The sequence below is a fragment of the Gymnoscopelus microlampas genome, assembly GCF_963454915.1.
Source record: "Gymnoscopelus microlampas genome assembly, chromosome: 10".
Lineage (NCBI taxonomy): Eukaryota > Metazoa > Chordata > Actinopteri > Myctophiformes > Myctophidae > Gymnoscopelus > Gymnoscopelus microlampas.
The window spans coordinates 33748979-33762310 of record NC_139947.1 but is presented as its reverse complement, the minus strand read 5'-3'; the positions used below and the strand labels follow the sequence as shown (position 1 = coordinate 33762310).

General features: G+C 40.6%; 1 protein-coding gene across 1 annotated transcript in view; it reads left to right on the top strand.

Annotated features, from left to right (window-relative positions):
- The first annotated feature begins 3843 nt into the window (after window positions 1-3843).
- Window positions 3844-13332, top strand: part of gnai3 (guanine nucleotide binding protein (G protein), alpha inhibiting activity polypeptide 3) — a 19319-nt gene continuing 9830 nt past the window's right edge. Inside the window, exon 1 of the mRNA XM_084069053.1 lies at window positions 3844-4513. Within this exon, the coding sequence (XP_083925179.1) occupies window positions 4396-4513 (118 nt within the window). The 5' untranslated portion in view covers window positions 3844-4395. The remainder of the gene's footprint in view (window positions 4514-13332) is intronic.

Genomic DNA, 13332 nt, shown 5'->3' with positions numbered 1-13332 from the left:
TGTGTTCTTTTATGTAGGCTATATTATTTTCTAACAGAGGGTCTGCTGATTCAATATCAGTTTTTCAAACTCTTCTGCACAGCATGAATATGATGCATGCTTTGCCTGTAAAAAAATAACTAGAAAAATGTGCACCTCGGAGCACAGGTCTCCACCAGGCCAGGTAGTAGAAGTCAATCTTAACCAATCAGGATGAAATATGAAAATCGGACAGGTGTTTCTTGATGACATGACTATATGTGTACCGATTTGCACGATGTTTGGACAGAATCTGCAGGAGTAATAGCAAAAAAAAGTTTCACGGCAATCGCACACTGCGTTCATGATTTGAGGCATTTTGTTCACAATTAGCCACTCCTGCAAACTTTGGAAGCCAATCTCAATTGCTCTGTGTGTGTGTGGTGTGCACAGTTTCACGTCGATCGGGCCAATGGTGCCGGAGATTAGCTGTACACAGACGGACACACGGACACAAGCACGGACGGACGGACAGGGGCGAAAACATAGTCTCGGCCACGACTTCGGCCTGACGGAGACAACTATTGATCTGTTCTCTCTCTTTCTTTCTTTCTCTCTGCATGAATGTGTGGATCCTTGCACCATCCTTGAATGTCTTTGTGTAAACTGTGTGTATGTGTACAGTGTACTGTATTGCATACACATACACATACACGTCACATACAGTACATTTGCATATCTGTGTGTGTGTGTGTGTGTGTGTGTGTGTGTGTGTGTGTGTGTGTGTGTGTGTGTGTGTGTGTGTGTGTGTGTGTGTGTGTGTGTGTGTGTGTGTTGCCGTGTGCGTGTGTGTGTGTGTGTGTGTGTGTGTGTGTGTGTGTGTGTGTGTGTGTGTGTGTGTGTGTGTGTGTGTGTGTGTGTGTGTGTGTGTGTGTGTGCGCGTGCGTGTGCATGTAGTCATAGAGGTCATATGAACCCCTAAGAAGAGGATGAAAGAGGTGTGACATTTTGAAGAAGGGACCACTGATAGGCTCATTATCAATTGACGGTCAGTAGGGGGAGTTTGTGAGCAAAGCTGCAGGTCTCTGACCTGCCAATTTTCCTGACCTTAACCACAACTCCAGGTTTCACACTGTCGAATAACATTTCCAAAATAGTGGAAATATTAATCTACAGGCTCACAACGCATGAGCTTGTAGAGTAGATTGGCTATGGTAATGGTCAACTGGATGTGTATGCAATAGCATTATCTCCCATTATGCAAGTCATGCATGGTCCATGCCATTGCAGAAAAATAGAAAACCCTCAGTAACATATCATTTGAAGTGGTATTTTCCGCGACTAATCATCCTAGGACTGCAATTATTGATTATTTTCTTACCGATTATTATTTTGATTACTTCATCAATTAATCGAATAATCGAAAAGAGCATTTTTGGGGATATTTAAAAGAAATGTGAAAACAATGCTAATTGATTTTCTTTCAATTGACTAAATTGATTAATCTGATTAACCACTTATGGCTTATTTTATACTTTGTAGTACAACAGTATCGACCAAAAATAGTGAGGGGACAAGCTCACAACAAAAAAACATCATTTTTTAATAATCAATTAAATCAATTAGTTCGATTAACTGTTGCACCCTTACAACATCCTTTTTCTTTGCTTGCTTTTGGTCAGACTATGTCCTTTGGCCTAATTTTCAATTTAGGCCTTTTTTAGCAGACGCTTTTATCCAGAGCGACTTACATGAAGCAAGGTAGACACCTACATCACACTGATTCCTTGCTGTTTCCACACTGTTTCCTTCCCCTCTCCTGTGCTCCTGCCCACCTGATGCAGTGACTCATAGCCTTTATGTTAAGCTGTGAAGGGCGCTTCCCGGAGCTTCGGGGAAACAGTTCAAACAACATGACCTTTCTGATGGTCTACAACAGCCCAATAAAAGAACAGGCCACTGTCTCACTCCAGAGAACCACTGAGTACACACATCATCATCCACCGGATGAGCGGACCATGAAGTGCACACCACCTCCATCTTCAAATCTTTATCGAGAGCCGATCTACAAGCTCTACTGAGCTAGTCGGTCTGCTATTTTCTAAACAAATGTGAAACATTGTGAATTTGTGACATTTTTGTACATTTTGAAATGTAAAAAGAAAGAAAGAAAGAAAAGAAAAAACACATTCACAAACACAGTAATTTGGGGTGTCACATGGGAGGCATATAGTTTCTGTGTTCTGGACTATAATGCCAGAATCTTAAACATATCTCTATCTGTGATTAGAGATACACTGCAAGTCTCCCTTAGTGGAACTGGTGTGAACTCACCATGCACATGAAAATCTCACTTACTTCCAAGTCCCGCTATCTCCGAGATCAGCTGTTGCCTTGGTAACATGTGCCAATGACATTTCCAAGGGATATAGTAGCAGGAGTTGGAGATTGGAGCTATTTGGGCAAAAGAGGGGGAAAGTTATGAATTAGAACAGTGAGTCCCAAAGTGGAGTGTAAAGATTGACCTAAATGTATGATTCTATCTGGGTCAATAGCCTAAATTAAACTAACACTGGTGAATGTACTGTTTGTGGGCAGTTGACTGAGTTGTCTACAACAAAAAAGTTATAATTAGGGTTAGGGTTAGATTTTTATTTCATTTACTATAGACATCAGCACAACAAGAGAATGTGCTGTGAACTGGTACACAGCAAAATCCCTTCCTACCCTGTCATTTATATCACCCTCTAGGCTCTACACATAAAAGAAGTAGGCAACAGTAGATATTTTTGATCAGAAATGTCATTTTCTGCAAATTGTTGAATTGTGTTTTGGTCCTTGACAAAAGTGTGTGGGAACTCCTGGATTAGAACAGACTGTTCACAGACAGACAATGGTACAACATGCAGGTGTGTACAGAAACAAGGAAGCTTTGTCAGCTTTATAAAGGTCAACATGTACAGTACATTACATTAAGCCTGATGTTATTGTCACGTGTGGAAGGAGGTTAAGTTCATGGACATTAAAGCCATATATTTTTCTGTCATACTGAATGTCAACAATGCAGGTCTCAGGCCTGCAGGCCTCATGATGTTGATCTTTAAGTACAGCTACGTTTTAATAGTTGTACCACGGGGGGCGCTAGCCTCTCACTCTACACAAAAAGTCAGAACGACTGGAAATAAAATGTCTGGAAATAAAAATGTTAATCATTGGCGTGAACTGATCTCACAGACACTACTAGTGTATGGATGGTTTATGATTATAAGTTATTGGCAGGCAGCTAAAAAAGACTGTAGGGAAAATAAGTAAGTTGTTGTAGGCATCGACCTCTTAATTTAATCGGTTTAATTTACTCGGTGGTAAAAGTATCCCGTTATTCGAGAATTCACGTTTCATCTTGGTGGAAGAGACTCAGTGGTGTAAAGTAACTAGTACATTTACTCAGGTACTGTACTTATGTGCAATTTTGAGGTACTTACTTTACTGGAGTATTTCCAATTTGTTGTACTTTTTGTACGGCCATTTGAAAATAGACGGTCTACAAGCTCACAATGCGTCGCCATGCCACACTTGTGAACTTGTAGATCTGCTTTTCAAAAGATTTTAATACATTTGAAAACTTGTGAAATGGAACATTCTGCATAATGATCAGAGTACTTTCTACTTTTGGTACTTTAAGTACTTTTGATACCAATATACGTTTGTACTTTTTACTCAAGTAAATTTAGATTACCGGACTTTTTCTTGTAACACAGAGTATTTCTACGTTACAGTATTGATACTTTACTTTTTCCACCACTGAAGAGACTACATTTCCCATGGGGCCTAGGAAACATCAATCCTTCGTCAATGGCTCTGCCGTTTTCTTCTTGTCATAATACATCTGGATCATCAGCTGTACAGCGCGCGACTGCGCAACAGTACCCTGGCAGGCTGTGAGGAAAACCTGGACATTCTGCGAGAACATTTATATTAATAACGCTGGACAATTACTGCAATCATTGCTGAATCATTGATTTTTGCCCTTTTCCTTCGCGTCGATTACGATATCCTCCCTTCCGTTTTTTTTTTTATCGCTTGGCTGTGTACGAGTCTACAACAACTACGGATAAGTTGGATATAACAATTCAGAAAAATCACCATTTCTGGGAAAACATTTTTTTTCTGACCACAAACGAAAATTTTTTTCCCAACTCGATTTGCAGCTGGATCGTTACAATCAGCGCCCATGTAGGGCTTTTTAACGGTTAGTTGTTGAGACACGCGTATTATAAAGTGCCAACGCCTTTCCCTTCTTCTGCTTCGTCCCTGGGCTGAAAGAGAGAACTTCACGCACCAGTAAAACCCCGTTTATTTGGCCAACTTGATGAGCAGTTCTGCACAGAAGAGAGAGAGCGAGGCCAGTATAACGTTAGTTAGAAGTTGGTGAAAATCATGGGCTGCACGATAAGCGCCGAGGACAAAGCTGCTGTGGAGAGGAGTAAATACATTGATAAACATCTGCGAGAAGATCGAGACAAACGATCCAAAGAAGTGAAACTGCTTTTACTTGGTAAGTAGGAACCGGCAGTGATCGAGGCACCCAAGAGGGTATACTTTGGTCAGTGGTGGAAGAAGTACTCCGATATTTTACTTAAGTAATACCACGATATAAAAATACTCTGTTACAAGTAAAAGCTGTGTAAAAATGTTACTTGTTAAAGTACAAAAGTATTGGTATCACTTAATTTTGGTAGTACTTAAAGTACCAAAAGTAGAACGTACTCATTATGCAGAATGTACCATTTCGCAAGTTTTCAAATGTATAAAATGTATACAAATCTTTTGAAAATAGTAGATCTACAAGCTTGTAGATCGGCTATTTTCAAATGGCGGAATGTATACAGAGCTTAAGTGGTTAATGTATGTTTTGTCATAATAATCAAAATCTATAACGTAACTAGTAACTAAGTCAAATAATTGTAGTGGAGTAAAAGTACAATATTTGCCTCTGAGATGTAGTGGAGTAGAAGTACTGAAAATTGAAAATACTCCAATAAAGTAAAAAAAAAAAACATACCTCAAAATTGTAATTAAGTAGGCTACAGTACTTAGTAGTACATGTTCTTAGTTACTTTACACCATTGGGTATCATTTGGTCGAAGCTATTACAGGGTGAAGTTTTATGAGCGTTTATCTTCAGACTAGGAATAGGATACTGTACATTTTATCTGAATAACTAGCATAGACAAGCCCACTATGGAATCAAGCAACTTAAACTGTCTGGGGTGCTCACTGCTCACAAAAGCCCGAGTATAGACGATAAAATGACCCCAAACATGTTGAAATATCCCTTTAACCCCTAATTGCCCCTGCAAACTGAATTTCCCCTGCAGGACTAATAAGGTATAAATGAAAAAACAAAACTTTAAAGGGATAAGTTGGGAACAATTTGCAACATCTTCCCTATTTGAACTACAATGTAATGACATTAAATGTTACAGTATGTGTCAGTAGCCTATATTATAACTGTTGTTAACTATGTACACACACACACACACGCACGCACACGCACACGCACACATGCACATGCACATACACTCGCTGCCCATTCTGGCTGGTTTTGTCAAATGAGTGACCCATATGGTATAGATTAGAAGATACAGAAATGAACCCAATGCTTAGTTACAACTCCTGAATCCATCTATCATTTTAAGTGATGGACTAACATAAATTAAAGTAAACACAATACAGGCCAAATTTACCCCACTTTTTTTTTATCAAAACAATCCTTTACAACTTCAAACTACATTCATAGTAAGCATGTCCACTGCAACCCCTTTAATGAATCAGGAACTTGGAGGAACTGTGCATTAAAATGAAACTGATTTTTGTACTTGGGCCATGTCTTTAGATAAGGGATTGGAGTTTCAGGCAGGTTTCATCACATCAAATGGAAGTAATATTGTAGATGGCAGGTGCATATAGAAGATGGCTACTTTTTGATTTGCCCATCATGACCTCATCTAGTAGTACAAAGCATCCACATTTCAGCGTCCACTTTTCCTTTGCGTTACAGAAATGCTGTTTGTGTGTTGGCTTGAAGCTCAAAGTGGTGCTGGGCAAAATTAGTTAAAATGTTACCAGTATGGACTGGAGCAGACGCTGCATCAGCTCACTGGCGATAAAAATCACATTTAAAATAAGAATTATAACCTTAAATGAAAATAAATGAGTAGCCATTGTGATTGTCTCAACAGTACCTGCGCCAGCAGGTGGCAGGATCAACGTTAAAGCAATAAGACACTTTGGTAGAGGTTTGGGTTGTGTAGTGACCTGGCCGTGTCAAGATGTAACTAGTCCAACTGGGGAATTAACATGACTTCATTTCCAAATTCCCCACAACATTTTGAAATCTACATATGCAGAATTGCATTGCGACTTGCAATGCAAGTCGCAATTGCACAATTAGAACTTAGATTGCTTGAGATATGAAGTTGGAGAGAAAAGAAACCCTCACAATTCAGGCCTTTTTATTTTTATTCAGTGGCAGAAAGATATCTACAAATAAGTGCAATATATATATATATATATATATATATATATATATATATATATATATATATATATATATACAAATATATTCTTTTTTTTATTAATCTGAACATGCAGCCATATTGCTGAATATTTTTGGACATAAGCATGCAAGAATCAATCTCCTTCATGCCTTTAAAAGTGAAAGGAGATTTTTTTTTTTAAGTTTTGCTTGGTGTACTGTAAGCAAGAGATAAACAAAACTATGCCGCATTGTTATAGTGATGCAAGCATTCTATTGGAAAACAGTTTAGTTTAAAACAGGTGAGTTAGTGTAATGATTAGTGTGAAAACCTGTTAGCAGTTTTCATGTTTAAGTGACAGAGGCGTGATGGTCTCCAACAGAACTATATGAAGGGTACAGTAAGAACCGAATCCGTTCGCCAAGCAAATGATCTTTGGGATTTTTAGCCTGCATTGTACCGTTAGAATACCACAGTTATCACCCTCCAAATGATCCTCAAAGTATGGAAACATTCATTCTCGAAGTCCGACCACAGAGCTGAAGTGAAACCGATTTTTCCAGGCAGTGCCTTCCTCTTGTCTATTCTGGAACAAGAGAGTTATGAGGAAAAAACAAGGGGAGTTTGGCTGCTGCACCTAATACAAAACCACAGTACTGCGGGAAAGCCCGAGTGCGCTTCCAATGAAAATCAACTCCCATTTCACCACAAATGGCAATTCAATAGAACCTCCATTCAACATGTTTGGTAAATGATGCTCGGTTTGAGGTTGTACTTCATGACCTTCCCTTAGTTTTTGGAAGGTACTGTGATGAAATTCCTTAAGTTGGTTTTCTGACAACTGGCAGAAAGCCAAAGTTGAGGTTCAGACAAAAATACCATGAATGAAGGAATTAGGCAAGATTAGAAGAGAGATCTCATCACATTGTGCTCTGTCATGCATGTCTTTGATGCATTTCTCCCATTTGTGATCCACTGGCGAGGGAAAGAATTCATCCTGGTTGAATTCCTTACTGAACATAATATTATTGTTTAACTCGAGGAACGTTAACAGTGCAATCAATTTTCCAAGCATTAGTAGATCTTAAATATTAACCAAGTATCAACAATATTGTCATATTTCTGGATTGGAAAACAAATGTGTCAAAGTTGGAGAATGTGTAGCTTTTCTTATCTGTTGAGTACAGTAGCAATTCATATTTGAAATTCCATTGGCTGTACTGTTCTCAGTGCTGTGGGTCTACTGTAGATCTTCCTAACAGGCAGTCCCCATGTTAATGTAAACTCAACCCACATGTTTATGGAAATTACATCTATTTTTCCATATCAGTTTGACATGCTCATGCAGCGTTCACTCTTCTCATTAGATTCCCAATTAGGCAAATGAGGATTCTATTTCTTTTCTCTTTGTCAAATGTACAGTTATGGTTTTTAATAGGCCAGAGAGCCGATGGGAGTGGGCGTGTGTTTGTGTTAGCTTAGATTGTTAACAGACCCTGTGAATGAGAGGTGGTGTTTTTGTGCCCCATGTGCTCTCTGTTGCACTGAACAGCATGATATCTGGGCTTGCTTCTCCAAGGGTAGTGGAAAATATTGGCTCAGGCAGCAGTGTGGCAACTGTTTCCTGTTTGTCTTGATTATTTTAACGATAAAGGCACTGCTGCTGATATCAGTTTTTCCTTCATTTTTGCACTCCTACGTGGTTTATCAAAATACTCTTTTAGCAGTAGACAGACAATTCTGTCTTTTGGAGTGGCTGTGGAGTTGTCACTGGTCACACATGATATTTGTTCCATCAAGTCCTATTTCATGTGTTGTCTTTTCAGGAAGGCAGCCTGCTTCACTGATATCTATTCAGGAATTCAGATGGTGACCCTCAGCCTCTCTGACGTTCTAGACTCTTGTACACTAGAGTCTCAATCTGTATTTGCAAATCCTCCACTTGTGTTGGATTATTGTCTTCCTATGACGTGCTCACACTGTGCTATAGATATGAGCCAATGAGAGAGTCTGTTTATTGAGACAGAATTGACTCCCTTATAACGCCAAACCCGGCCTGATGCATCAATACCACTGTTGGATATGTCTAATGACTTAGGCTCACTCTGCCCCTACAGAAATGTCTTCCATTAAGCTCCATGTGTATTCTTTATCTTGCTATAATCTTCATTGCATTATAAGAAACTGTCTTCTGATAGATGTGACTTGAAGAAAAATGCTTCTATTCTTGTTGAAGCAAAGAGAATGATGCTTTGTGTGGATGCAAAATAAGATATAGTGTAGGCTTCTAGTTTGAGGCCAGTAATGTTAATCTTCATTAGCGGTGCAATTGATGTGTACAGAGATTTGACACGCACAAGCACAGGCTGCTTATGTGGGGGCTTATTTGTATTTCAGTGTTACATGATATATTAGGCCTATTATAGGTAATAGGCCTAATATCCCCAGGACAACAGTCGTTTTTGAAAGGCAATTTTCTACGGTTTGGCCCCAAAGGGGCCAGCCATCTTATCTGGAATAGGGTTGGTCTGCATTTATGCATTCCCCCACAAAAGTAATATATCTGTATTCACAAAATATGACCAATTACCCACACAGCTCAGATCTGATGCTGGTACGCCAGGCATAGCTCGCCTCACACTGCTAAGCTCACATTAGCACATTAAAGGCCCTGATACATCTACTGAGTTGTTCAACTGCAGTGGGCAAGGTTTTACTTGTTTGTCTGCAACATTGTCATTGACATTAAATATGATGTTCGTTCTGTGTGTGCGCGTGCGTGCTGTGCTGTACTGTGCTCTCTGCAGTGCACTTGGGCAAATATGAGAGTGAAAATGCACATTTGACCCAGATCATACAGTATATGGGTACAAAACGATCACTACAGGAGCTACTGCATATCAGCCATTACTACTACATGTCTGTAGTGTCTGTCATGATCTGATCAAGCCTGATCCCTGATCAATTCTCTCTCTCTCTCTCTCTCTCTCTCTCTCTCTCTCTCTCCAAAAAAAAGGGCGTGCCCTTCAAATGTGGGTGTTTGCTATTTATTTAGCTGCCAAAAATGGGCTTGGCTTTGCCCCCCAAAAAAGGCCTTTTTTGCTAAATGTGGGGGTGTGACTTTTGTGATCATTGTTCACTCTCGCTTCCCAAGTTCCCCTGCTCTAGAGGTGCGGGCAGAGAGTTCCCATGCTCTGGAGGGAGGTGCGGTCCTGGCTCACGCACACACACAGCCAGAGAAGGGCAGGAGGACGCTGCCTTCAAACTTAAAGGACTGAGGGCGCTTATCATTTCCAAAGCGCAGATCGACACGTACAACACACACAACAACAGCAGTCTGAACTACCACTACCTCTTGGTGCTAATAGTGTTAGCATCTACATTGTTTATTGATACAACGGAGCAGAGCGTCGGCGAGCGCTGCAGCTCCGACCTTGAATGTCATGATATTCAAAATGTATGTTTTGTATATCAATTACTTCTTGTTCCTCTTTGCACTGGTCAAACATGAGGCCTCTCGAGATCAAGAAGACAGAATTACCCTCACATGGCTAATGTATAGGTCTTGATTAACCAAACAACTGTTATACACTTCCGGTAGTACTTCTGACTCCGAGCATACTGGACTCTGTGTTGCACCATTTCTATTTCATTCCTGCAGTTGTAACCGCCACACAGTAAACCACAGTAAACCTTATTTACATGATTGTGTAAGCCTGTGATGCGAGCGTGCGGGCTAGCTAACACCAACTCGGGACTCCTGAATCGCTGCCCTCCACACTTTCCTATCTAACATCAGGGTCTTGAGCTCTACAGTGTTGTTAGCTAAGCTGTCACGCCGCAGTGCATCTACGTAGGTGGTGGTGCCCTTCTTGCCTTTCCTGGCTTTGCCCTGGGTTAGCTCCCATATGGTCAGTTTGCTTGCCACCAGTTCCGGATGCCTGACGCACTGCCCTGCCCTTCTCTCGCGGACTTTAACTGTGACCCGTGGTAGGTCCCCGTAGAGGACCACATTTATGATGTGGTCCGTCCATGTGACACCTAGTGCCATTCCTAGCATTCTTGTGTAGACTCTATCCAGGGCCCTTTCCTGTTGTGCTGTGAGGGTCCATGTCTCAGCCCCATACACCAGTAATGACTCCATTGTAGCTATGAACATGTGTTGTACTCGCCTTGACTTCCTCGGGACCAGAGTGAACCCCAGTGCCTCCTCTCTGCCATTGATTGCGAGTCTCAGGGCATGGTCCATCGCTATAATGGAACAGGAAGGGGGCCAGAGTGTCACCCTTTAGGACGCCCGCTAGGATCCCAAAGTCTTTGGTGTCACTGTTGTGAATTTGAACCTTGGCTCGAGTCTGGCTGTAACTTGTCTCTATCATCTGAACCATCTTCTCAGGAACTCCGTAGGCCCGGAGAATGTTCATGAGTTTCTTGGCCTTTTGGAAGTCAATGAAGATGATCACAGCTGACAGGTTCCGCTCCCTTACTCCTTCCAGTATCCTCCTCAGTGCCTGTTGCTCGCTCCCGGCGGAAACCGTTCTGTGAGTTTCTCAGTAGAGGGTCTAAGATGGGTCTAAGATGGTTGAGGATCATCCTGTTCGCTGGCTTGGTGACTTTTGAGCTCAGGCTGATGCCCCGATATATTTTTTTTCTTGATCAGGTCGCCTGACTTTGGTACCGGAACGATGATCATTGTGTGTCACAGCTTCGGCAGCTCGCCAGACGTGTGTGTTTGGTTGATGAAATCCAACACCACCTCGTCTATGGGCAGTTGGGCACATACTTCAGCACCTCTGGTGTCACTCCATCCTCCCCGTAGCTCTTTCCGCACTTGATAGTAGCCATCAAACATGGCTTGCAATGCTTTCTAGCCTAGTGTACATGATTGGTGGTCTGCTAGTCAGCTACTACCTTACTGTAGTTTGGTTAAAAGGAAGTGCCTGGCGGAAAACCAGGCAATGTATTTGTAGTAGGGTTGTCCGATATTGGCTTTTTTACCGATAACCGATATACCGATATTGTCCAACTCTTAATTACCGATACCAATATCAACCGATACCGATATATGCGGGGATTATTGTGATTAGGGTAAGCTCAAATTTCATATCACACGCACCATATACAGTAAGAACTCCTGTAACATATTTATAAAGCAAAAAAAGAAAAGAAAAGAAAAAATCTTTTTTTTTTTTTTTAAAACCGATACCGATATTTTCCCGATATCAATTTTTATGCTAATATCGGCCGATAATATCGGGAGGCCGATAATATCGGACATCCCTAATTTGTAGTCTAAAATATTTACTATTATTTCAATTAAATCATGCCATATAGATACAATATTTTCACTATGCGCATTCAATATCATTCAAAAGCATTCATTCAAAAATAATCCTGTTACGCGTTATCACACTGGGTTCCTCTACCTCAACTGCTAACAAGTGGAACCCATAGCAAAAACTGAAACACCAGAACTTGCTGTTTTGACTTACTGTACATAGCGTATATACAGATGTACCTAAGCACAACATTTTACTCTCACTAGGATTGCGCTTTCTACTTAACAAAGGAAGGTTGTTTTCATGTAATTAAACAAGTAAAATGTGATACTTTTATCAAAATACAAAACAACTTCATTATCGGCTCAACTGAAAAGGTGAGAATCTCAAAACCGGTTAAACAATAGTATTAAAATGTACAAGAGTAGGCTACAGTCAATGGCACTTTATTGAACATATTAAGTGTCACATGAGACCACTGGATGCATTTCAGTCAGGAACACTCATGTCATAAATAGATTTAAGCATTTATTGCAAAATCATTTAATACAGTTATACTTGGTGTTGATGGCTTTGTTCCCTTATTTGAGCTAAGCAGCATGCAAAGCTAAATCACGGAACGCTTTGAGTATACAAGAGTGATTCCAAAGCAAAACATTGAATCAGTTTAACTTGAGCCTTGCAAACCCTGAATTCAGGTTTGTCTTTAGAGCCATGCAACATTGAATTTGAGTTTAACTTTAACTCAGTTTAACATTTGAGCCATGCAAGACACTGAACTTGGGCAAGCTTGCCAGAAGCAGCGATCCAGAGTAGGTTGGAGCCATATTTAAAAGGACCACCTTGTTGTGCGAATGAGCTGTGATTGGAGTGTTTAAAAGTGTGTTTGATTGGAAACAAACATTCGACTCCTGTTTCCTGCATGAACTAATGCAATGACCCTCTGAACAGGGGTTCCGTCCCCCAATTATTTCAGCTTGTGACCCAAAAGACTTTGGTCTCTCTTGGGTCCCAAACTTACAAGAATACGGTGCACTGGTGCGATCAATGAAATGTTTTAGTTGCACTGGACAGTTTGTTAGGTGCATGTTAGCCTCGATCTCCAATCTTTTATTTTTTAGTTTAGCTAAAAAGTAAAAGCTTGGACCAGCGAATCGGTGTTCCGGGTATAAGAAGTGTTTAATTTCCCCAACCAACCAGAGTGCAGTGGGCGTCGCTCCAAATGTTGTGTTGACGGGGCAGGGGCTGACGGACAGATCGGTGAACCAATGGGATCACGCGCATTCTCTCTCCGGAGATGTTAAACCTGCCCCTCTAGGCCAGATATGGGACGGGCTAGTGCAGTCTAGGTGCATGTGCACCCAAAATCTACATTTACAGTGTTTCTATGAGAAAACATCCTTCAAATGACATTTTAACACCTATTAATATTTGATGAATATTATCCAGATTTTATATGTTTATCTATCATCTTTTATTTCTTCATTTTTAATTAGAATTAGAATGAATATGTTGAATAAAAGCCATTCTAAGGCTACAGTATACCTGATTTGAAG